Source organism: Orbicella faveolata, unplaced genomic scaffold (genome assembly GCF_042242905.1).
Source record: "Orbicella faveolata isolate gen_17 unplaced genomic scaffold, um_ofav_v1 contig_26, whole genome shotgun sequence".
Lineage (NCBI taxonomy): Eukaryota > Metazoa > Cnidaria > Anthozoa > Scleractinia > Merulinidae > Orbicella > Orbicella faveolata.
Window position 1 is genome coordinate 14,458,214 of NW_028301554.1, and position 22,264 is coordinate 14,480,477.

At 36.9% G+C, this 22,264-nt stretch overlaps 1 protein-coding gene and 1 long non-coding RNA gene across 3 annotated transcripts in view; one reads left to right on the forward strand and one right to left on the reverse strand.

Moving 5' to 3' along the window:
* The window catches only part of LOC110043951 (N-alpha-acetyltransferase 35, NatC auxiliary subunit-like), a 37,487-nt gene that overhangs the window by 7,056 nt on the left and 8,167 nt on the right, over positions 1-22,264 (reverse strand). Inside the window, exons 2-18 of the mRNA XM_020749456.2 lie at positions 11,229-11,366; positions 11,013-11,086; positions 10,427-10,489; positions 9,903-9,936; positions 9,031-9,142; positions 8,825-8,899; positions 7,268-7,360; positions 6,585-6,659; positions 5,381-5,447; positions 5,259-5,302; positions 5,111-5,164; positions 4,449-4,538; positions 3,746-3,863; positions 2,289-2,377; positions 1,786-1,869; positions 689-748; positions 101-195 (exon numbers count right to left, since the gene is read on the reverse strand). Of these exons, the coding sequence (XP_020605115.2) occupies positions 101-195; positions 689-748; positions 1,786-1,869; positions 2,289-2,377; positions 3,746-3,863; positions 4,449-4,538; positions 5,111-5,164; positions 5,259-5,302; positions 5,381-5,447; positions 6,585-6,659; positions 7,268-7,360; positions 8,825-8,899; positions 9,031-9,142; positions 9,903-9,936; positions 10,427-10,489; positions 11,013-11,086; positions 11,229-11,290 (1,289 nt within the window). The 5' untranslated portion in view covers positions 11,291-11,366. The remainder of the gene's footprint in view (positions 1-100; positions 196-688; positions 749-1,785; positions 1,870-2,288; positions 2,378-3,745; positions 3,864-4,448; positions 4,539-5,110; positions 5,165-5,258; positions 5,303-5,380; positions 5,448-6,584; positions 6,660-7,267; positions 7,361-8,824; positions 8,900-9,030; positions 9,143-9,902; positions 9,937-10,426; positions 10,490-11,012; positions 11,087-11,228; positions 11,367-22,264) is intronic.
* Positions 11,410-20,219, forward strand: LOC149108236 (uncharacterized). Of its 2 annotated transcripts, none has more exons than XR_016209168.1 (3): positions 11,410-11,676; positions 14,211-14,291; positions 18,533-20,219. It is a non-coding gene; the product is annotated as an uncharacterized LOC149108236 (long non-coding RNA). The 2 variants fall into 2 exon arrangements; XR_016209169.1 differs by lacking the exon at positions 11,410-11,676 and adding an exon at positions 13,695-14,114.

The window sequence follows — 22,264 nt, forward strand, 5'->3', positions numbered from 1 at the left end:
TATATAAGATTTTGATAAAAGCTATCACATAACGTTCAAAAGAATGAGACATTAATTTTACAAATGGCATATCAGTAGCAAGCTAAATAAAGCGCCTTACTTCTCAGCAATTGATGGTGGACTGTTAAATGCTCTAATAGCATCTCTTATTGTGTCAGCTTTTCCCAAGAGATTATTGTTCTGCCACACTAGGAGCTGTACAGAATAAAAACAGAACTTACTACAAATACGCAAACACCTTCAACAACATGTTAGCTGATTGTGAAAACTATGCCCTTACTTCGATAGTTGTCTATTAAAGGAGCTCAGTCACGGTATTTTGAGTTATTTTGGCCACATACAAAATTACCTTTAAATGGTAGGAAACCTGAAAATAACAGTTTAATAAGATAGAAAAACACCAAAGAGATAATGATAAACCATAAAGGAACAAGGATGGCTAAGGATGGAGAAGATTGACACAGATTGCAAACGACGAATTTGAAAAATTGAGGCTAAACTTTTCAATATGCGCAAACCGTGATGTAGCTCCTTTAAATATGTTCTGGTTGTTACAAAATTGTGAACAGGCAACGATGAAAAAACTCAAAAACTGATTAACACCATATTCCAAAGCATACTGAAAAATTCAAAGGTAATACCTTCACATGCCGAATAAGAAGGAAAATTCTTCAAACAATCAAAATACCTGTAAATAAGATCGTGTTAAAACACAAGGACGCTTCTTACTGAACTCAGAAATAAAGTCCTGCAAAGAGAATGCAATTGATACTTTTTTGAACCATTGTATTATAGCTATATTCAATCACAATTTCTTCATACACTTTGGTGGCTTATCGGACTATTTTTGTAATGCAAGGGTATGAAAAGAAGACTCGTGTTTTGTTGTGGGAGGGGGGCGGGCTTTTCTGTGTGTAGACTTGCAGTGTACAAGTCATATGTTCAGGAACCGATCTCTGTTATTAACCGTTGGCAGTTGATGTGAAAGCTGCTGTTATCCACGCAGGTTACAATACTATACATTATGTACAGTTAGTGTTTCAAATGTTTTATTTCACTTTTTAGAACATTCTAGACCAGCTTAAATCTGATTCTCAAACTAGCAACATACACTTTGGACATTCTAACATAGAGGAAAGATACAAATGTTACACTCCTACTATGTCATTTTCTTGCAGGGTTTACATTTGTTTCATTAAAAGCACCAGTATAAAGTGCTATTTTTTTAATCCCTGTTTGGTTGAAAGCTATTTTACAAATATGGCCTTACACCCTATGCAAACACTCCTTGGGCATGTGGTCTCCAGAAGGCATGACATCAAGGGCAATTAAGACAAATCACTCAACAACAACAAGACCAAAGAATATTTGCTTAGAAGGCTATACAGATATGGCTTACTCTAATATATCAAACGCAAAAGACAGTGTTTGACCACATTTTCAAACACCGAGAAGAGAGTTGAAAATACAATGCGTAACAGAGTATTTTTGACAAACTTCGAGGTATATGGAAATATGGTCAAACACTGTCTTGAGTGTTTGACATATCTTCTCAATCAAAACTAAAACTAAGGAGAAAATGGAGAATTAAAATCGTAAAAATCTATGCTAATCAACATCACATATCCAAACACCGTCACGGTCATGATTTCCTTTGTTTAAACTTGATGAATTATTAATGAATTTGAAAAAGTATTTCTTCAAAATCTGCACCCTTGAGATTTTAAAATGGCATTTCTTGTTCAGCAACCAAATAATTCAGAAGAAATTGAAAGCTTTACATACGATAATAATATGAAGAGATCCATAGTTTACTACATCACAGATGTGGAGAAATCGTTTGACCATTGCTTCAGTATAGTCAATAGCCTGATAACAAGAAAAGAAAAAAAAAACACATCAAAACACTGCATCAATGATTGCACATGTGACTATGTAGTATCTCTCTTTACAATGTACATGTGCATTAACCAGTCTCTGCAAGTAATATAACCTTTGAGAATGAACATTTGTGAAACTTGAAGAGCCCAAAACATCTTTGAAAAAGGTTGGTTTGAGGTTATGGCTAGTTCTAGTGTCACTCATTATATTGCCTCTCTGTTTATAGTCAAAAATGCATTTGCCTCTAACTAGAAGCTCACCAAAAAAAATGCTCAGCAGCAAGTTTTCCATAACTACTGACTTATTTGATTGAATTCTGTGGCCCCAAGGGTAGGGGCAAAATAGGCTGGTATTTCGTCAATAATTGTTGAATACATAATTATCATTAAATGCACATGCTCGCTTACCTGGGGGCGGCCAAAGATAGCAGTGTAGCGTGGGAAGGATGGTGGTAAAAGCCTCTGATTGACAAGTGGTTCAAAGCCCATTATACCACCTACAATGGCATCCAAACCAACTAAGTATCACTGCAGTATAAACCTATATGGTCTTCAACTTGGACATAAATAAGAAACACAAACTTAAGAGAATACAGAGAGGAGTGATAGCCTAATCACTTGTTTGTTTTGATCCTAGTGGTTCTTACATGTAACTAGTAAACTTTGGTTTGCTTTGGTTTGCTCTTTTTTTGTATTACTTTTTTTGTAATAATATATTTCTTGTCAGTTTTTTTCGTGGGTGACCCACTAACTTGAAAGTTCAAGTCACTGAGCACATCTTTATATGGTTTTAGATGTACATTTTTCCTTTTTTCCATTTCTATGTTTTCCTTGTAGATGTTATAATTTCATCATCAACAACAACAACAACAACCATTTTATTTTGCATAATAAATAGAATAAAAGGTAAGGTAAAGGTAAAGTCTGTGTGCGAGCCAAGTGGCCCATCAGGCTGGAGCTTATCCCGGTTTCTGTAGCATGAAGTGACTAGGAGTATTTCTACTCCCCCCTGGATGCGATGCTAGTCCATCACAGGGTTACCGCCAGCATTAAGTTCGCCGGTACCCATTTATACACCTGAGTGGAGAGAGGCACTGTGAGAGTAAAGTGTCTTGCCCAAGAACACAACACAATGTCCCCGGCCAGGGCTTGAACCCAGACCACTCGATCTGGAGACAACCACACTAACCATGAGGCCACCGCGCCTCCCACAATACATAGAATATCATTCAGCAAAAGAATACATTAAACTTAAATAAGCAAAAAAACTACTCAAAATAGTATAAACTAAACGAACTGAGTTACAAGAATTATTACACTTTAAATCGGTTGTAGGAAAAATGAATAAAAGAAGAGGTAGAAAGAGAAAAAAAATACATAGATATAAATATAAAAAGAAATATAAGTAGTACAAGATTTGTAAATAGAGCAAATAAGAAACATCTGAATCTGAATCTAACATTTGTGGTATCAAGTATATGACTAACTATCAAACGTTGCTGCTTTCCACCCAGGATAAGGAAAGAAACATCTTGAGGATATTTCTGTTCTAGGGAAAGAAGTGATAAGGATTTTCTGATCTTGGCATCTACAAGAATCGAATTGCAGCATTGTTAAAATCAACATTTACAAACAATTTGGAAATTGTTGATCTAATTTGATCTGGAAACTGTTGAGGAATAGTGCTGCTGCTAATTCCTGTGTATTCTGGTTATTTATTTTTTTTAAAGTATATTTTATATAGCTAGCCTAGTTGATGCTTCTTTTGGGTTCTCCAAACTTCCCGCTTACATCAACTCAATGACTCTAATAATTCTCAACTCTAAAGTGTAAATCAGTTGTTAAGTATGAAGAATTTTGTTTACCTTGTCTATTATCATCAGTTGGTATGGGTTGGATACCTAATCCAACAGTCTTCCTAATAGGTTCAAATAGAGTTAGGGCAGTGTTTAACAACTGCTTGGCAGTGGGTACACCTGAACCCTAGCATGATTCAAAGAAGCACATTATTAAGTAACTTGAAAAATTTTGCTGTATTTTAATTTGGCAAAAGAAATTTGTTCTAAGCAAAAACCTGATAAAGCTGTAAGGCCTGACCAGAGGGACTTGAGAGTTGATGCATTTCTTGAAATTGAATTTGCACATATCTTGGTGTCACATGTTAAGCTGCCAAAAGCTTGATCAGAGTGCGTCACTGACTTTTCGTTTTGCAACTTGCATACTCTTAACAGTAAATTTGTGAGTCTCCTTGGCCACCTACTACAAGTCCATAGGTAAGTTCCACTTACAACCACTTTCACCTCTGTTTAGCCAGGCATTACATTCAGCCATTATTACAAGTACATGTAATTTGTAACTCCAGACATCAACCCAAGGCATATCCCATACTAGCAACTTATTGCGAAAAGCTCAGTGTCCTGCCCGTGGGAGGGGCAACAACTGAATGCATGGCTCTAATTTGGCCAAGAAGGTTGTCTCTTACATAAAAAACCCTGTCATATATGGCTTGACTTAGAAAACAAAATGGTGTACATGTGCAAATACATGTAACTATTGTATTCATCTCACCTCTGTCTTTTCAAGAGCAACAAGGGTGAGGTAAAATGATCTGTAGAACTTTAATCTTGCTAAAACAGCTTCATATCTCTTGACTTGGCTCTGCAAGGAATACAGTAGGAAATAGAATAATCAAGGTTAATGATCAGGCATGCAGTAAAGTGTCGTCAGACTCACCGTGTGTTACCAAAAGTATAGCAGGGAGTGTACTGGCAAGGCTCAGACCAAAACCCACTGACTGCAAGATTCACCAGATGAGAGGCCTCCGCACATGGTGTCATGCTAAGGGGTGTCTCATGCCTGTATTGCAAGTTATGCAATGGTTACTGGCATAATATCCTGGGACTGAATCAACCCAGTCCAGCAGAGTAACAATAAGTTTCCTTCCTGGTAGGGTTGCAGCACAGAGCTAAATGGGTGCTCACCAATTTCCGCCCCTTGTTTAGGGATATTAAATGACAAGTTGCAGCCTTCTCAGAATAGGCCAACTGTGAAGATTCACAGTGCAAGAAAAAACATGCCTGATTGACAGATGCTGAATATGGGAGTCACATGTGGTATTGGGCTGCGGTCATGACTGCAAACTCAATTTGGTCTTGATTACCAACATTGACTTTACTATTCAGTGATGTTTACATGTAATTGCACACACTAGACAGTAATGATATTTGTACCTGCAGCAACTCAGAATCACAGTTTGGTTCCTCTCTCAGTGTTGTTTTCAGAGGCTGAGGAAAATATGAGGAAATAAGTTAGAACAGAGACTGTCAAGGATTGAGGTAACACAGGATTAACTGATAGTATAATATAACTTATGTATACCTTCACTTTTCTGCCCACTTCATCTTCTGCTTCTTTAAGCATACCTAATAGAAAGCAACATAACAGTGATTAATTAAATAATATTGTGTAATGTTCAGGGGTTTTTCTATTAAAACACCAACCTGCTGCTCTTGTCTCTGTTACTTGAGTTGCCATTTTAAATCCATATGTCATTGCTTGAAAATCTTCCTACAAAGAGTTAATTGGTTCCTAATAAATAGATTTCTCCAGACCTTTTTGACTGATAAGAACACTTATGATTTCATCAATACTTAGAAACTCAGTGGTAAGGGAACATGAAAGTGACTCTTGCTATTGAGTGGTATTGTGTTACAATGACTTGATGTACAGTCAAACCTCTCTAATACGGACACCGAAGGGACAGCGCTAAGTGTCTGTATTACAGAGGTGTCCGTATGGGAGAGGACACTATGATGATGACACTTTTAAGTCTTCACTGACAGTTTAGAGTGTTTAGTAACTAAAATCAGGCCCAAAAGTGAGTCTCTTGTGAATTTCTGGATCTAAGTTGATTATAATAACTTTATTGTTCTTCTCAGTTACATGCTGTACATACAAATTTTGGAACAGTATTTTCGATTACACTGTATTGTATCTGCATTTGTAATTGTAAGTTTTGAAACTAACATTTTTATATGTTCTGGTATTGGTATGGCTAAATGATTAAGTGTCAATGTTTGTGTAACCGCCAACAGGAAATGGTACATACCGCAAATTATCGACACCTTGTCCCTGGAGTGGCCGTAATAAAGAGGTTAAATTTGTAAGAACTTGCTCCCTGAGGCCAAGATTTTGTGTCCCTTGTCCATTTTAGAGGGGATCCGATTATGGAGGTTTTTTAGAGGAAATGTATGAGAATTTTGTCAGTACATAGGAAACTGTCCGTATTAGAGAGGTGTCCATATTAGAGAGGTGTCCATATGGAGAGTTTTGACTGTATAAGAATTAGTATGGGAATGCAATGATTTTTTGGCAAAAAGAGAAAAGATGTTCTATTTAAGCTGCATTTATTTTCATAACCCTCTACAAGTCTGAAATTCAACTGACTGTTAACTCCAAATTTGAAAGTCTCAATTTACATTTTCTACACCTATAATAATTAGTGTATTTACTGAAACTCTGACTAAATCATCTGAAAGGAAATACATGGAGCGTAGAATCAATAAAAATAATTTAGATGTAAAATGATGATAGGTTTATGAACAGCCAAGGGCATATACAGGGGTGGCTTTGCAACCCATCCTTATTAACCTACAAAACCAGACATAAACATTACTGCAGTATCATTCAACAAATCAGTCTTGCCTCCTCAAATACTTGAGCTCTGTTTACAATAGACTTGATGGTATCACATGACTTCAAGATAGCTATACAGAATGCCTGAAAATACAATATTATTAATATTATAAATTAATCATTTACAAATTACTGGTACTAATGATACCAAATACAGACAGGATGATGGATGACAATGCAGCCATAACACTACTGAAAAAAAGACCTGAAAAAATTTTCAGGCTCTGAACTGGATTCCTACCCTGACCTTTGCATTACTGGTGCAATGCTCTCCCAACTGAGCTATCAAAGCCACATCAGAGCAGTCGTGTTTGGGTTGGCCCTTTATGTTCAGTGGACGTAATACTCAGCTCAAGTATTTAAATTCCATAGTAACAGATGTCCAACAGTTGCAATTAAATGTAGACATGATGATGGATACAGATGCAGCCATAACACTACTGGAAAAAAGACTTGAAAAAATTTTCAGGCTATCTCCTTTTTTCAGGTTTTATTTTCCAGTTGTGTTATGGCTGCATTCGCATCCATCATCATGTCTACATTTAATTGCTACTGTTGGACATCTATTACTATTACAATACCAGACACATTTAATAATTATTGGTGGACAAAGTAACTTAATAAATACTTTCCAGTTATAGCCACACTCAAGAGCAATCTATAAGACAATTAAATTGCAAACATATTATTACCTTGAGACATGGATCCTCAATGATGAATGGGTTATGCATGTACAAACATGTGAACACTGTCTGGACCAATGAATGTCCATCAAGCCATGTCACCTGTATTCATGGCAGCAGGAAAATTAAAATTATACAATAAATGACTTTTACATTTCCACTGTTCTATTCTAAAGAAGAATGGTTTTTAATTGGTTCTTTACAGAAACAGCTGACTGAAAACTCGAAAGGAAGAATTAAATTTACTGATTGCCTACCAGCATACATTGTACTTGACAGACGGACAGACGGACAGACGGACAGAGAGACAGACAGACAGACAGACAGACAGACGGGCAGATTGACTGACTGACCGATAGTCTCCTCCGCAGCCGTTTTTTTTGGATGTCTCGCAACGCTCCCCCCAAAGAAACGGCTGCTCACATCCGAACCACATTCTTTTCCTTTTGACAGTGTTTGTGGTTTGTTTGCGCTCTGTTGAACAGACCAATCAAATAATAGCAAAGTGTTAATGACGTAAACTTTCGCGTGAAAAGGTCTGTGGTGCGAACATGCAAGGGCTTTCTGGCTTTTGTTTCATGCTGCACGTCGCCAGAAATAGGTGGTGTTCGCAGGCTACGATCATGACGGACGAAAACAAATGTAAATGAAAGCCCTAAGTACAAGTACTTCATGTGCTCATCGCTATGTTCAGCTAATGAGAGAATATATATTTTCTCGAAATGTCAAATTGTAAGCATCAATCAAGGGCTAAACGCTTCCTACAGATTGTAATCAGGAGGAAAAAGCGGCATTCAGAACTCGCCGTCAACAAGTCGAGTGAAGCTACTTGATTTCCTGGTTCCTGTATTAAGTTAAAATAGATATCTTCCTTCTCCACAATAATTTTTTGAGTTGAAAGCTTCTAATAATTAGCTTGAACTTTGAAGAGTCTTCAGTGACATAGAAAGCTCGTTCAAGCGTCGTCGGTATTTTTCAGCGTCCCTAAACAAAAGCCGGAAATCTGTATGTTCATTTGTGACATCTCCCACGACGGGATACAAAGATAAAAAACATTCTCTGATTGGACAAGTTTCAAAGGGCGAATTTGGTGCGAAAACATTCTTGAAAATGGAACGGAAGCAGTGATTGGCTAATTTCGTGAAAGGAATGTTGTTCGGATGTGAGCAGCCATTTCTTTGGGGGGGAGCATTGTGTGACATCCCAAAAAAACAGCTGTGGAGGAGACTAACTGACCGACCGCTGAATGACGAACAGATGGACTGACAGATGTGTCTACATATGGCAGAATAACAGACTTGCTCAATCAAGAATGAGCAAATCAACTGAAAATTGCACTGAAAGTGATTTATTACTCTTATTACTGACTGATACATGTATATATCATATATAGTTCACTGTCTGACTGATAAATGAACAGTAGCTAGCTGCAACAGACAAATGCACAGAAAGACAAGCCAACTGACAAACTGGTTATTGGATTCAATTTATTATCAATTGGATATTGAATGGGTCGAGAAATTGCTTTAACTACCTAGTTAATAAATTGATTTAATAAGAACTTACCAAGCAAGCTAACAATTCATCCATGATACCTATAAGCTCATCAGGAGATAGATCTTTAATTTTCACTAGGCCAGCCTACCAGATCAAAAACAAACAAAATAATTATTAAATAGCACCAGCTCAATTTTAATTTTTTTGTAATGGTAGCTTACAGTAGGACTGCAAAAGCCTACACATCAAGTAAATATCCTAATTATTCTACTTGCCTTAACTGCTGGCTCAAATTGAAGAACTTTCTTGGCTTTGTTACACAACATTCCTGCATCCATTTTAGGGTCCATCATTTCTATAGCTGACATGGCTTCAAACAAGCCAAATCTGTATGAACAAACAATCAACAAATTACAAATCTATCTGGATTAATTAGCAATTAAAAGTTTTATCTTCAGCTGGTTTCAGAAATTATCATGTAAATCAGGTTACTTCACACAATTTTTGCCTGTAATAATAAACATACTTTTTAATTTGTACAAGATTTGTACAATGTATGACATTTGTACAAGATTTGACCACAAAAATTACACTAATGATGATCGCCATTGAGTGAAATGACTTTCTGCATGGTAGTAGAACTGAAGGATCAAACACTTACTTAAGGACACTACATGTACATGTATAAACTCTGTACCACTGCTTACTGTAAATTACTAATAATTTATAAAGCTGAATGTCAGAGGGCAGAAAAGGATTTATGCATGGCACGCTATGACGGAAAAAAATTAGTGTGTGATAATGAAAAGTAGACAAAGGACAAATGTGATTTGTAAATTTATGAATAAAAACCATTGTTAAAATTAGCTAAAAGTATGTGTGACACACAAATTTTGCTAACATTTCTGCATGAAACAGGATCACAACCCCACCTTTGCTACCCTTTTTCAAGCAGAGGAAGGATAATTTTGCCTGTCTAACGAGAGATGTATGTGAACTTGCAACATAACTGAGTTCAAGAAGAAAATTATTGCAAGCTGCTTTAAGATCAAAATGTATGTCTGGGACATTAACTTGTTCTGAACAGTCCTTGTTTGGAAAGGACAGACTTAAAGTGTGGCACGCTGCATTGTAAGTTATTACTTACATGTTATCATGTACAAGCTCACCAAGTTTCAGCTCTGTGAGAGTAAAAAAAGTTAAACCCATAAGGCATTCAACTTATGAAGATCTGAACCCAATATTGTTACATGGCTTTCTCTAGGTTAGAATGTGTACCAGTTAACCTTTGTGTTCTTGTTATCTCTTATATTGTTATTGCTGTTGACACTACTGTACATGTAGGGCATACAGGCACCTTTAGACTTAGGTAATGCCTGAATGCATAACTGTTGAAATTGGGATGCAAACACACTCAAATTGCATGAAAAGCAAAACCATGCACAGCTCTCACATCCAATAAAACTACTATAATTCCAAAAAGAATTGCTATATTGAAAGCTTGCCTACTCAATGACCTCTATCAACAGTCTCAAGCTAGTAAAATCTAAAAAAAACAACTGCACAGACCACGACCTTCAGATTACAAATCCAGCGCCCTAACTACCAGGCCACACCACCTCCAAAAAACAATGGAAAGTCATATAGAATCAGTCATGAATTTTGTCTTACCGGATGCAGCTGCTGTAAAGTTATCTGTAATATCCACCCAGTTATACTGGGGCTCATTAGCTCCTAGGAAAACAGATTGTAATTACAGGTCATCATTCATACAGTTCTGGCTAGCCTCTTTTCAAGATGAATGTCTTGTCTCTTAAAATAAGAGTTGAGTTAAATCTTTGGAGATGAGAAGCATCTTTCTGGGTATTACATTATTTTCGACTCGTAACAATCATAGTTTTTGTGATCATCATCATCATCATCATCATCATCATCATCATCTTCACCGTCATCACAGTCCTTGTTGTGCTATGAGGTGCATAATGCCTCGACAACATGAAACTGAATGTGAAGCATTACATATTTCAGTCCAAGTTTAAATAGTGATTTTCCCAATTGATAAACATTTCCTTAAATCTTATTGCATGCTACACGTACTCAACGGTACTATTTGACGATCGTTCTCTTTGATCGCGACATGTGCTTGACAACACGCACACATATACAGTGCGACTTGTCAATTTGGATATTGTCAAGTCTTAATTGCTCCCCAGGGTTTTGGGTTCTTAAACCAATTAAAGCTAAAGTGACTACTCACCCAACTTTGAAAGCGTTTTGGTGATGGATTCTACGCCACTGACAACTTCACTCGTGAGAGCTGACAACTCGTCGCTGCAAATTTGTATGAGCGTGCAAAAAAAGCTTATTGTAAACTCCAAAACAATGCATCGTGAATCAGCCGAGAAAAAATTAAAAAATATTACGCACTAGGAAGAATATTTAGAAACACAAAACACGGCACTCCATCACCAACCTATTTTCAACGTCGTCTGTCTCATTTGGAGAGCTGCTGTGGAGCGCCTCACTGTCCGCCATCTTGAAAATTGTTTGTCGTTTTTAATTTAATCCCAGTCCCAATGCAATCTTGAAACCAGCAGGGTACTGGGACTTACTGAGTAAGAAAGGGAAAATTATTCTCCTGGAAACGCCTGCAGGGGCGGGGGAGTGTAGCGTTGCACTTTCGTCCTGCGTGGCAGACATGTCTAACACCTTTTGACCAATTGTATGTGTTGTAGTTTCTTCCAATGAAAATGCGTTGTGATCGTGTCCTCTGAGATTATTTTACTAGGGGACGGGACGGTGTTTGCCAGTTGAATGCTCGAAACCTATCGATTGTGACTTTTATCGTGAGGGTGTTTTGCCGGATCTTTCTGCATGTTCCAAAACACATTTACAGCTGCCTTTGAAGCCTAATATTGTTGGTAAGAAGCTTTGTGAAGTGTAGTGTATTGTATTATGTTGTTTGTAGAAATGGAGTGAGCAATTTATATGGCTCAAGTCTACGAAGCCATTTCGACATGTTCATCAGCAATCTAAGTTTTATTGATCGTGTTGCTTTCAAGCGGCACGAACTAAGCTGGCACTAGTTTGTATAGTCCACACTGTTGTGTTTTGAATTTTGCAACTAAGATCTGCCTCCGTCACGGGCATAAAGAAACGCTGTCGTGCAGACAGAGCAAATTTTCACTCAGCTTATTACCACCTTGTATCGCCAAATGCCACCAAATATACAGCTTAGTTGGATAAAAATGCTATAGAGCAAAGCAAAAGCAGTAGTTTCGAAATAATGTGCAGGATTGCAAGGATTGAAATTGGTTACAGTTCAAGAAATCTGAGTTTAGTTCAGGATGTCAAGAAATCGAGTTTACCATTCTTGTGACAGTTTGAACTTTCGAGCCTTTATTTTGTCTGGTATTTCTTTGCTTCTATCAGTATTGGGAATGATTTCTACCGATGTTAAAGTAAGCTTAAAGTAATCTCCTGGGCACAATCATGAAAACAAATGCACAATACATTTCCCTGAATGTTTCCTACCAAGCACAGTCTCTAAAAATAAATTAAAATAGGTCACCATGCTTGCAAAAGAGATATGATGTACCAGTCTTACCCTATTTTGCCAGGTCTTTTAAATAGTACTATTCATTTATTTTATCACGCCGCATTACATTTTGCGGTGGCTGGAAGGTACAGTTTTTTGATGAACTTTGATAGGCATACATGAATTTTTGAGCATAAGGAGCAACATAATAAACAACTTATGCAAAAGAATCGAAAATAATCCAAATAACATACAATCCATGAGTAATGATTTTGTTTTTGATGCTATTGAATGTGTAAAATTCTGCGCTTGAAGTGTTCGCAATATAGTGCTAAGGAATCACCAGTTAAGGTCAGGGTTGTTTGTCCTTCTGTTGTTCTTTTCCTCTGTTGTTGACTTGCTACCTTTAAGCTGTTTGTTACGAAACAGTGTTTTGTAGACATGCAGTGTGTATAGTCATCATGTGAGGCTGCTTCAAGAAGTGCTTGCCTAGGTTTCCTTTTCTATGCGGCTGGTCCAATTAGTACATATTATAGTTCACCACTGAATTTTCTCCGATTCTTATTGGTTTAAATTGATCACGTGATGCAATAGTGTTCATCCGTGGAGAGACACTATCAGCCCATAGTGCCTGTCTGAGGAAAATACCCGGATGGATAGTACTCGTCCGTATAAATGTTTCTGTGGAGAAGCGGGCTTACAGAAAGTAAACAATTGAAATATATTAAGTGGGTTTTTGTCTGTTTTCTTTTTCAAATTTTACATTTGGCTTCAACGACCTTCCATGGCTTTCATCTAAAAAAGTTTAAAATAATTCAATATGAATTTTGAACTGGCGTGCGGAAGAAAATTTAGTGGTGAATGATAAAGACAATAGAGTGTTTATGTCTCGGAACTATTGGTTGATAGTTGTCCCTTGGAAATTTGATGTTCTTAAAACTAGCATATTTGCCCTCGAAGCTTCACTTCTCGGGCAAATACCGGTATTTGTTTTAAGAACATCAAATTTCCATGGGGCAACTATCAACTGATAGTTCCTCGACAGAAACTCTCTATTGTTTAAATAGGAATACATGCCAATGCCTTGTCATGTCTTCATTAGTTGGCATTGCCATTATCTCTTTGTGCCAGCTCTTGTGTGAGGAACATTGCCATTCTTGTTATCTTCTGGAGAATTTATTCATGTTTTTGGATACTTGGGTTTTTTTTGTTCTTTTAATGTAAAAACAATTAAAGAAGGAGAAAACGGTTTGTTTATCTACTTGTATTTTTATTCTCAAGGATGTCTTTTATCTCTTGGTAAATATATATGGGTTATTGACCAAGTGTGAGGTCAAGATGGCTGGATATTGGCTAAGTTCATTTTTTGTGAGTCTATGGACCGAGACAGAGTCGAGGTCCATAAACTCGCAAAAAAAGAACGAGGCCAATATCCAGCCATCTTGAACGAACAAGCTTGGTCAATAAAGGATTTATTATATGGCTTTCGGGGAAATTTTTCTTGCGGGACACGACGGGTAGTCCCGAGCGGGCAAGATAGCTCCATCTTGCCTGCTTGGGTAGCCAATCACAGCGCAGGATTTCATTCATCTTGCCCGCTTGCGGAGCTAGCCATATAATAAGATGTAGTTCTCACCAGCTAAACTTTGCCACTAGAGATTCAGTCTGTTCTGTTTTGGTTTCATTGTCGGTTGAAATAGACTTTAAAAACCTAGGTCTTGATAAGATAGTCATACTCTTGCAGTTGTTTCTGATTGAATTTTGTTTTCTTTTAAATTTCCCTTTACTGAGGAACAGCTTTTAATCTACAAGGCTGTACATGTATGTTATTTTAAAACAGTCAGTGTAACTTAAAATATAATTGCATTTGTGTGATTTTGTGTTTGACAATAATGCTTTGAATTTCTGTTTTTGCAGTAATGGATGATCATCATGGGTTGGATGAGGGAAAACATGCACAAACCGAAGAAAGTCGTAGTAGAGAAGGAACTAGGGATGGTGAGCATCAGCCCTTACCATGATATGTATCAGTTCCCATGCATTGATAAGTTTTTTAGAGTTATGTCTTGCCAAAATAATTCATTTTTTGTTACCTGTACGTAATTGGGTCTTAACTGTAATGGCAGCACTTTCTCAAGAATTTTAGGGCTTATGTCATCATATTATACTTCAATATCTGGTTAGCTTATGAGTTTTTTCTTGTACACTAAGTACTCCAGCAATACTAAGAAGAACATTGCAAACCAAATGTGTTAGAGCAAGCCAACTATTATGTATTAGAGAAAGCCAACTATTATGTGTTAGAGAAGGCCAACTATTTTTCAAAACACATCTTCTTCGCACCTGGATAAATAAGCCAGTTTCTAGTTTTTAATTCCTTTTCATCCCTGCTATGAAGGCTTAAAATTTAGCACAGGGAGTGTTTAGTAGATGGAGTTTCAAAATCTTAAGGAAGAAGTGATTGTACAGTACCACTTTAATGCACAGCTTATTATTCTTGTGTATCCATTAAACTAGTCAACAACCCATTGTCCCCACTAGAACAAAATAATTTTGTTTTTAAAATTGATATAAAATAAAAGTCTCAACTTACTGGTAGTTTGGGAGGTTCTGTGGTATATTATAGGTTAAGGTATAGATGTATTGCAGTGATACAAGCAATTTTTGCTGCATGTTACACAGAAGATATTTGCATATCATATGTAGTTACTCAAGCATTTGTCGCAGTGCACATATTTTTTCTATTCTTTGTTGTGACTCTTATTTAAAACCCCAAAAGCTGTGAACAAGACAGCTTGTAGGAAGTTGAGCTTTCTGTGTTAGCAAATGACAACCTTAACTTAAATGACAAAACTGGTAAACCATACATGTACAATTGCCCCTACTGTATTCTACATGTATACTTACAGCCTGCAAAGCACTCACTTTCTTTCCTGCAATGGTTTGGGGCACAACAAACATAAATGAATTAAGAGAGGTCGAGGAGTCGAGGAGGCAGAGTAAAGAAAACTTTTGGATGCCGCAAAGCTCTTAGAATGAGCTTGACGGCTATTAATGCAGTGTTCGACACCAACTTTCTTGTTAATTTGCCCTTTGGGCAACTAGTTCTGTTTTTGTTGGTTCCCCGTGTGCCTTTTTAGTTGCCTACCTGGTAGACTTTGTTTTTGCCCATTAGCACTCACGAGAAAATTTCAACTTGCAGAAATGCTCAACTTTGTTATAAACTTGCCTTCTTGTTTTGGTGTTGCAACAGTGATTCATTGGGTGATTAATCAGTCATAGAGCACAACCCTCACAAGATTTTAAACATCCACGAACTGTGCCCACACATTTTGATGAGACTCCACTTTTCTAACAAATAGACCCAGTGAAGCACTTTTACTGGTCAAATACAATGAACCAACTGTCATGAATGAAAACATAATTCATGCCCAGAAGCACATCATTATCATTAATATTATTGTTATTATTTTTGTCATCGTTGTTGTTTTTATTGCTATTTTTATTTATTATTATTGTTATTATTAATAATTGTCTTTTTAACTATATATTAAGGAATGGCAAAAAGATGGCTCAGCCTGTACCTGTAGTACCTATTTTGTATTTGTAATCATAGATATAAATATAAATATAAATATATTTCTTAGCCAACACTTCAAAGCCCCAAAATTTATGTTGCAAACTTTGACATGGGGTAGTGTGTCCACAATAACTGCAGAACCACCTTAAGTAATGATGAAATGGAATCAATAGAATAACCATGATAAGAATGGTGTTATCCTTTTGATACAATATTAGTAACAAACAGTGGCTTGACTTTTCAAAATTACAGAAAAACTCAAATTGCATCTAGGGCCACCAGATCACAGTTTTCAAGCAACATACATTTAAATAGAAAGGAATTGTTAGCCAAATTAACTTTAACTAAAAATAACAGACACTTTTTAAAAATAAAGTGGTTTGCTATTAAACAGTTAAAAAACAGTTCCTTTATATTGCTATATTTAGAAACATAAAAAATGAAAAGGGTTTGTCAAACACAACTCGATACACCACCACCACCCACATAAATTATGATACTCTCCCATGTACATGTAGATGTGGAAGGAAAACACCTTGTTTTCACTCTAAGAGGAACTGGAGTTTGCAAGCCCTGACAGCAAGCCCTGACAGTTGTTCAGATTGGTTTCTTTGGAGTTAATGACAATAAATTGATTAACACCAAATTAATTAAGAGAGCACTCGACAACCAAATTGATGGCATTTTGTTGGGTTCTTCATAAGGCCGTTGTTGTTGTTTTTTTTTTTATCATGACAGAACTCAAAAATGATATTGTTCGTAAAATGCTTGACAGTGGCCTTATAAATGAGTAGTTTTATGGACGTTATTTTGAAGATATGCTGTTGATGGACAAACCAAATAAATCTGACATGTTTTACAGTCAACAAATTTGAAGATGGCTTGATCCATTTCCTGGACATTTCTCTGAAAAGAACATCCATTGACATTTATAGGAATCACACAAACACTAGACAGAATGTCTTGTTTTCTAGTCAAGTACGTTGACTTGCCAAAATTACTTGGGTTAGGCCTTGTTGCACCAGGCTTCTCGTATATGTGAAATAGACTCTCTCATTCAGAAACAATGAACAATGATTAAAACGTTCTGTTAGGGAATGGCTTTCCTAAATGTGTGGCTTCTAATCTTGTGAGGTGTTTCAGACACAGTAGCTCGGAACCTAGAACATCTTATCCCAATAACAACAAGACTATGAGTTTTAAGGATTTTAAATTCTAATGTGGGGTTTAGGACTGGCACTAGTTTTGCTAGGCTAATGATGTAATTTTGAAAGCAGATGGGAGCTCCTCTGGGAGCCTGTCCAGGAATCCCTATCAATGTCCCAGACCAAAAATGGCATGTGCTTTTAACTATTACTTCATCTCATGCAGGAAGGAAGTGATGTCTGAACAGTTTTCATTGAAGTGCCTTGAAACCAGAACCAGAGTATTAACAACATTACAAACAACACAACAAAGAAAGTACAGGATGCAAAACAGAGCACAGTGGTGCAAGCCCAAATGCAAGTTAATTTTGAAACCAAATTGAAAATTGCTATGTAGAGTGAGACGGGTAACTGCAATCTCAACTGGTGGTTTGCTATTTGCGTGAAAAATTAGCAGACATTAAGTTGAAGGAAGTGAGTTTATAGAGAAGTCCATTTGCATCATATTAATCAAAAACTGGTTTTCTTAGTTAGGTATAGAAATACAGTATGTTAATAAGTAGTTTCTTAGAAATCGATTTTGAAATAAAAACTAGCGCTAAAAAGTCACGACGTTTCGACCTCTACGAGGTCATTTTCAAGTAAGTAAATTTTCTACAATAGCATATAGCCATAAATATGTTAAAAACAACTTATAATAGATAAAAATGTGGTGAACGCTAAAATGTGATAAAATATGTGAAAAAGTGTTAAAAATATACAATGGAAAAATAAAATAATCTTAGCAAGAATTTCTCTAAACAAATAATTGGGCGCGAATTGAATCGCACTGTTTGTTTAGCATTGGTTTCAGTTCTTTGATAAAGAAAAGAACAGTTCAAAAATAAGGTAGCCAAATTTGTTCTGACACTTTCTTACGATTCGAAAACTCTGTGCGATGTCTTCTGGCTCCATATCGTGCTGCTCTCTGAGGTGGTTTCCGATTGCCGATCCTTTGTGTTCTTCAATTCGTTGGTGTAGGGGTCGGCACGTGTAACCGACATAGCCTGCATCACACAGGCCACACTGAAATGAATACACCACGCATTGTTGACTCACAAGAGGCTGCTTGTCTTCCCTGACCTTAATTTCATCCTTGATCTTTCTACTGGTGTAAACTGGGTTAATATCTGCGTTGATCTTCCGACTGAGGTCAGCCAGCTGTTTACGTACTACGTTTGCAGATTTCTGGTCCTTGTAGGGCAACACGATTCTGACTGGGGCTTCTCTTTTATCAGCCACTCGAGTATGTGAATCCTCGGACACTTTTGATTCAATAAATCTGCGAATGATTGACTGCACAAGGTCGTCAGGATAGCACAGTCGGGAAAAGATCTCTTTAAGGCGTTCACATTCCTCGTGAAAAAACTTCCACTTTCAAAATACAGTATGAATGTTTATAATTTGAATTATAATAATATTACTGTTGTACTTTAGATTGTAATTCCAATGCTCTTTTTAAAAACTGATTTCAGTTTCATTAGGTAGTTTGGTGCTTTGGGCCCAAAACAGCAGCCTGAAAACGGTCCTTGTAAGTTGACAAGCCCTTGAATAGCCAGGAAGTTTCAAGAAATGGGCCCTGAAGAGGCAAAGGGCCGACTTCAGACACAACTTAAAGCGAGTTTTAATTAGTCCAGCAAATTTATTTCACTTTCCGTAGGAGGAAGGTAAATTCCTAAAGATAAACATGAAACGAATTACTACAAATAACTAACTGAAGACGGCAGAAAACTAAGAGGAAAACACAAACAGACGATAAACTAAACGGCTTACCAAAATGCTGGCAACGGGGTTCAGGGAACCAAGAAGATACAAGTGTACCAGACGATAAACTAGCACTAAACGAACATGAAAGGATAACACAAATATATACGCAACGAAATTTACATACGACGCGAGAAAAAAAGCATGCAGAATGTGAAAAAATGCACTAACATACGGAACAAAAAAGGACACAAAGAAAACACGAAATAGCCGTAACAGGCCCCTTCACAGAAAGTTTCAGTTTTCCACAATATTGTTGTGTCTATTGATGAAGTAAATCCATCTCCATATTTTTAATAGCCTGGCCAAACCATACCTGGAGGCATTAGATGATATGATCGATGAGGAGGAGGGGGAGTTAGAAGAAGACAAAGAAGAAGAAGAAGGACAAGAGGATCAAGAAGAACAAGCGGAAGGGCAAGGAGAACAAGACAATGATGATGAGTTTAGTGACAGTGATAAAATCAGTATTTATTTCGTAGATTTTTAAAATTTTTATCAGGATTTCTTTAACAGATGTATTAATAAGTAATAATGAAGTAAATAGAGGATGAGTCTGAAATTGTTTTGATTGTTCTACATTTACAACAGCTTATTCAAATTAGCCCAAGCTCAAAGGCTGAAGAAAATATGTCATTACTTTTTTTTTTACTAAATGAACCACAAATCACTGTGTTGCCTGTGACTAGTTTGTTGGATCTAGATTTAAGGGACAAAAGAGTGACAGAACTTTTCATCTTTGTAATAAGAACCCAGCCACAGTCGTGCCTGACTAACTGTGTCCACCTTCCTTGGTTTAAATAAGCTAATCAAAATGCATGAATGGTGAAAATATCAAGCATCATGTAACCTGTTGATCAGTCGACAACTCCACCTCTCACATTTCTTTTCATAATTTGGATTTGCCAGATTTGAATGGAAGCCGTAGGAAAGTTGTTGAAAACATGTCAAAAAATGATGAAAAAAAATTAGTTTGGTGGTCTGTGTTAGAAGTACACCACTGTAAATGCAATGATAAGTATTATATTAGTATGTCCAAAAGGCATTTATCTGTCAAAAATAGAATTTCTCAAACTAATTCTAACTTTGGTTATTTTGCCTTTGTAACAATACAAATCTCAAGATTATAGTGGTTTTACAACACAGGCTAAAAACATGCCCTAAAATATAATTTTCGAAAATTTTTGGATAAAGCAACGGTTTGTATCATACGTGAGCAGTGCAGATAATTCAAGCCAGTTAATTCAAGGTCACAAGTCAGATTGTTTTGGTTCGCCCGTGTGTAGAAAGATCTATACGATTCCAGTTGATAGTGATAATGGTAATTATACCTGCTCATGAAAACACCAGTTGTATAAATTCCAGTCTAGCCATAAATAAATAAAAAAAGATTTGTAATCTTTGTCATAACTGAATTATGTTATTGAACTAGTATGAGGTCCGTGTTGGTAAAACATTGGTCGAGTTCTTCGCCTTGCAATGTTACGGCGAGATCCATAGACTTGTTAAAAAAAGAAATACCCATATCAGTATCCGACGTAAGTTTCATTCCGTGTTCAATGCTAAATTCCTGAGTGGTGTTCCTACAAACGAGGACTAACAATAGAGCTATAAATCAATGAACATAATAAATCCCTCTAAGATTCTCTAACCGAAACAAGTGATAGGTTGAGGTATCACTGAATTCCTAATTTTCAACCTTCTGCTTTCATTTCATCGTCTCTCCCGGTTAATAACACGCACCCGTTGTAGCTAGTTCCAGCCGATCCCAGGAATGCAAATCTCATTAGCAGTCAGTGCTCTCTCTGATAACCATAACGAGAACTTTTAAGGGTATCAAGTCTTATATCGGAGATTCGGTGATATTTCTTTCTAAAAACAAAAACTGAAATAATGTTCAACATAACCTTGCTCAGCACGTTTGCGAAAATCTTTTGGTTCCTTTCAGAGGTTTCTTTAAGAGCACTCGGCTAACCTCCAGGTACGATTTCCGTACAGCGCCATACATTAATTATGTCTGCAACTACCTCAAACTATCACATTATACTCAAACAGCAATCGTGAAAAGAACGAGTCAGTCAAAAAATTGCATGCATAATTAATGTAAGGGGTGGTGCGAAAATCTTGCCAACCTCCCTGTCAAAATAAGAGAGCCCCTCTGCCAGTTTTGTCCACATAGTATAATTTCCACTGACAGAATCGCTATGATTACGATGACGACCACAAAGCGCTTTGTGGTGTATTGAATAGGCCACAAAGCGCTTTGTGGTGTTTTGAATAGGCCACAAAGCGCTTAGTGGTGTGAAAAATTGGAAAAAACCAAATTATTTCAGAAAATAGCTGTGAGATATTTGCGAGTCAACGAGCCATCCAGTTTTCAATGTTAAATCCCAAAATAAAACGCCACATAGCGCTTTGTGGTCTTTTGAATAGGCCACAAAGCGCTCTGTGGTGTTTTGAGTAGGCCACAAAGCGCTCTGTGGTGTTTTCAATAGGCCACAAAGTGCTCTGTGGTTTTTTGACTACTACTGTTGTTTTGTAAAGCAAAGCGAACTAGGAACAGTTAGAAAGCACTCCGGCCATAAAAATCTACTCGACAAGAAAATTTCTGTAATAAATGTTTGATGCTACAGGAGACAGCTTACCCAAAAAGGTTCAGTCAGCCTCAACAAACTTACACTGAGAAGAGGGCTTTCGCGAACCGGATTTCGTGTGAGTGACAAGATTGGGAATAGAGAAATATTGCGCAGATTGAGTGGTAGTTTTACAGTACCGAAACTAAAATTGGTTACACTGCTTCTCAGAAATTTTGTTTGGCCTCTGTAATATCATTAAACGATCTGAATAATTTGAGGATAATCAAAGCGCGGAGTTTAATATTGGCTGGCCGGGAACACGCAGTTCGCAAACCGGAGAGCAACCACTGTTTAAATCTTCGATCGAACTTTCATGTTGAATTTGAAACTGAAAATACACTAAGCGGTCAATTTCCGATAGAAATCTTGTGAGGTAAATGCTATTCTTGCAAATAGTCGCTGCATATTTACGTTCAGAGTCACTCTGGTTCAGAGTAAAGACATACAAAGTCAAATACTGCTTCCGAACGCTACCCCTCCAAAAATCAATTTTGCTCGAAGACCGAACTGCAACGGAGTTTAGTTACCAGTCTTATGCTGCGTGTTATTAGATAGAACGCATGATATGATTGGCTTCGTATATCACATTACGTCAGAGGACATGTCTGCTACATAGGACATAACTGCAACGGTACAGGGGAGAACACTCTGCGACGCCTGGCACTTTTTGTGTATCTGAATCATCCAACAAAAAATGACGTCACATCCGGTAAAAAAAAAGCGCTGAGCGGCAAAATCAAATTTGAACATGGCATAATCGTTCTCTCAGTAAGTAAAATGGTAATATTTTGCAATCGGCCGGATATT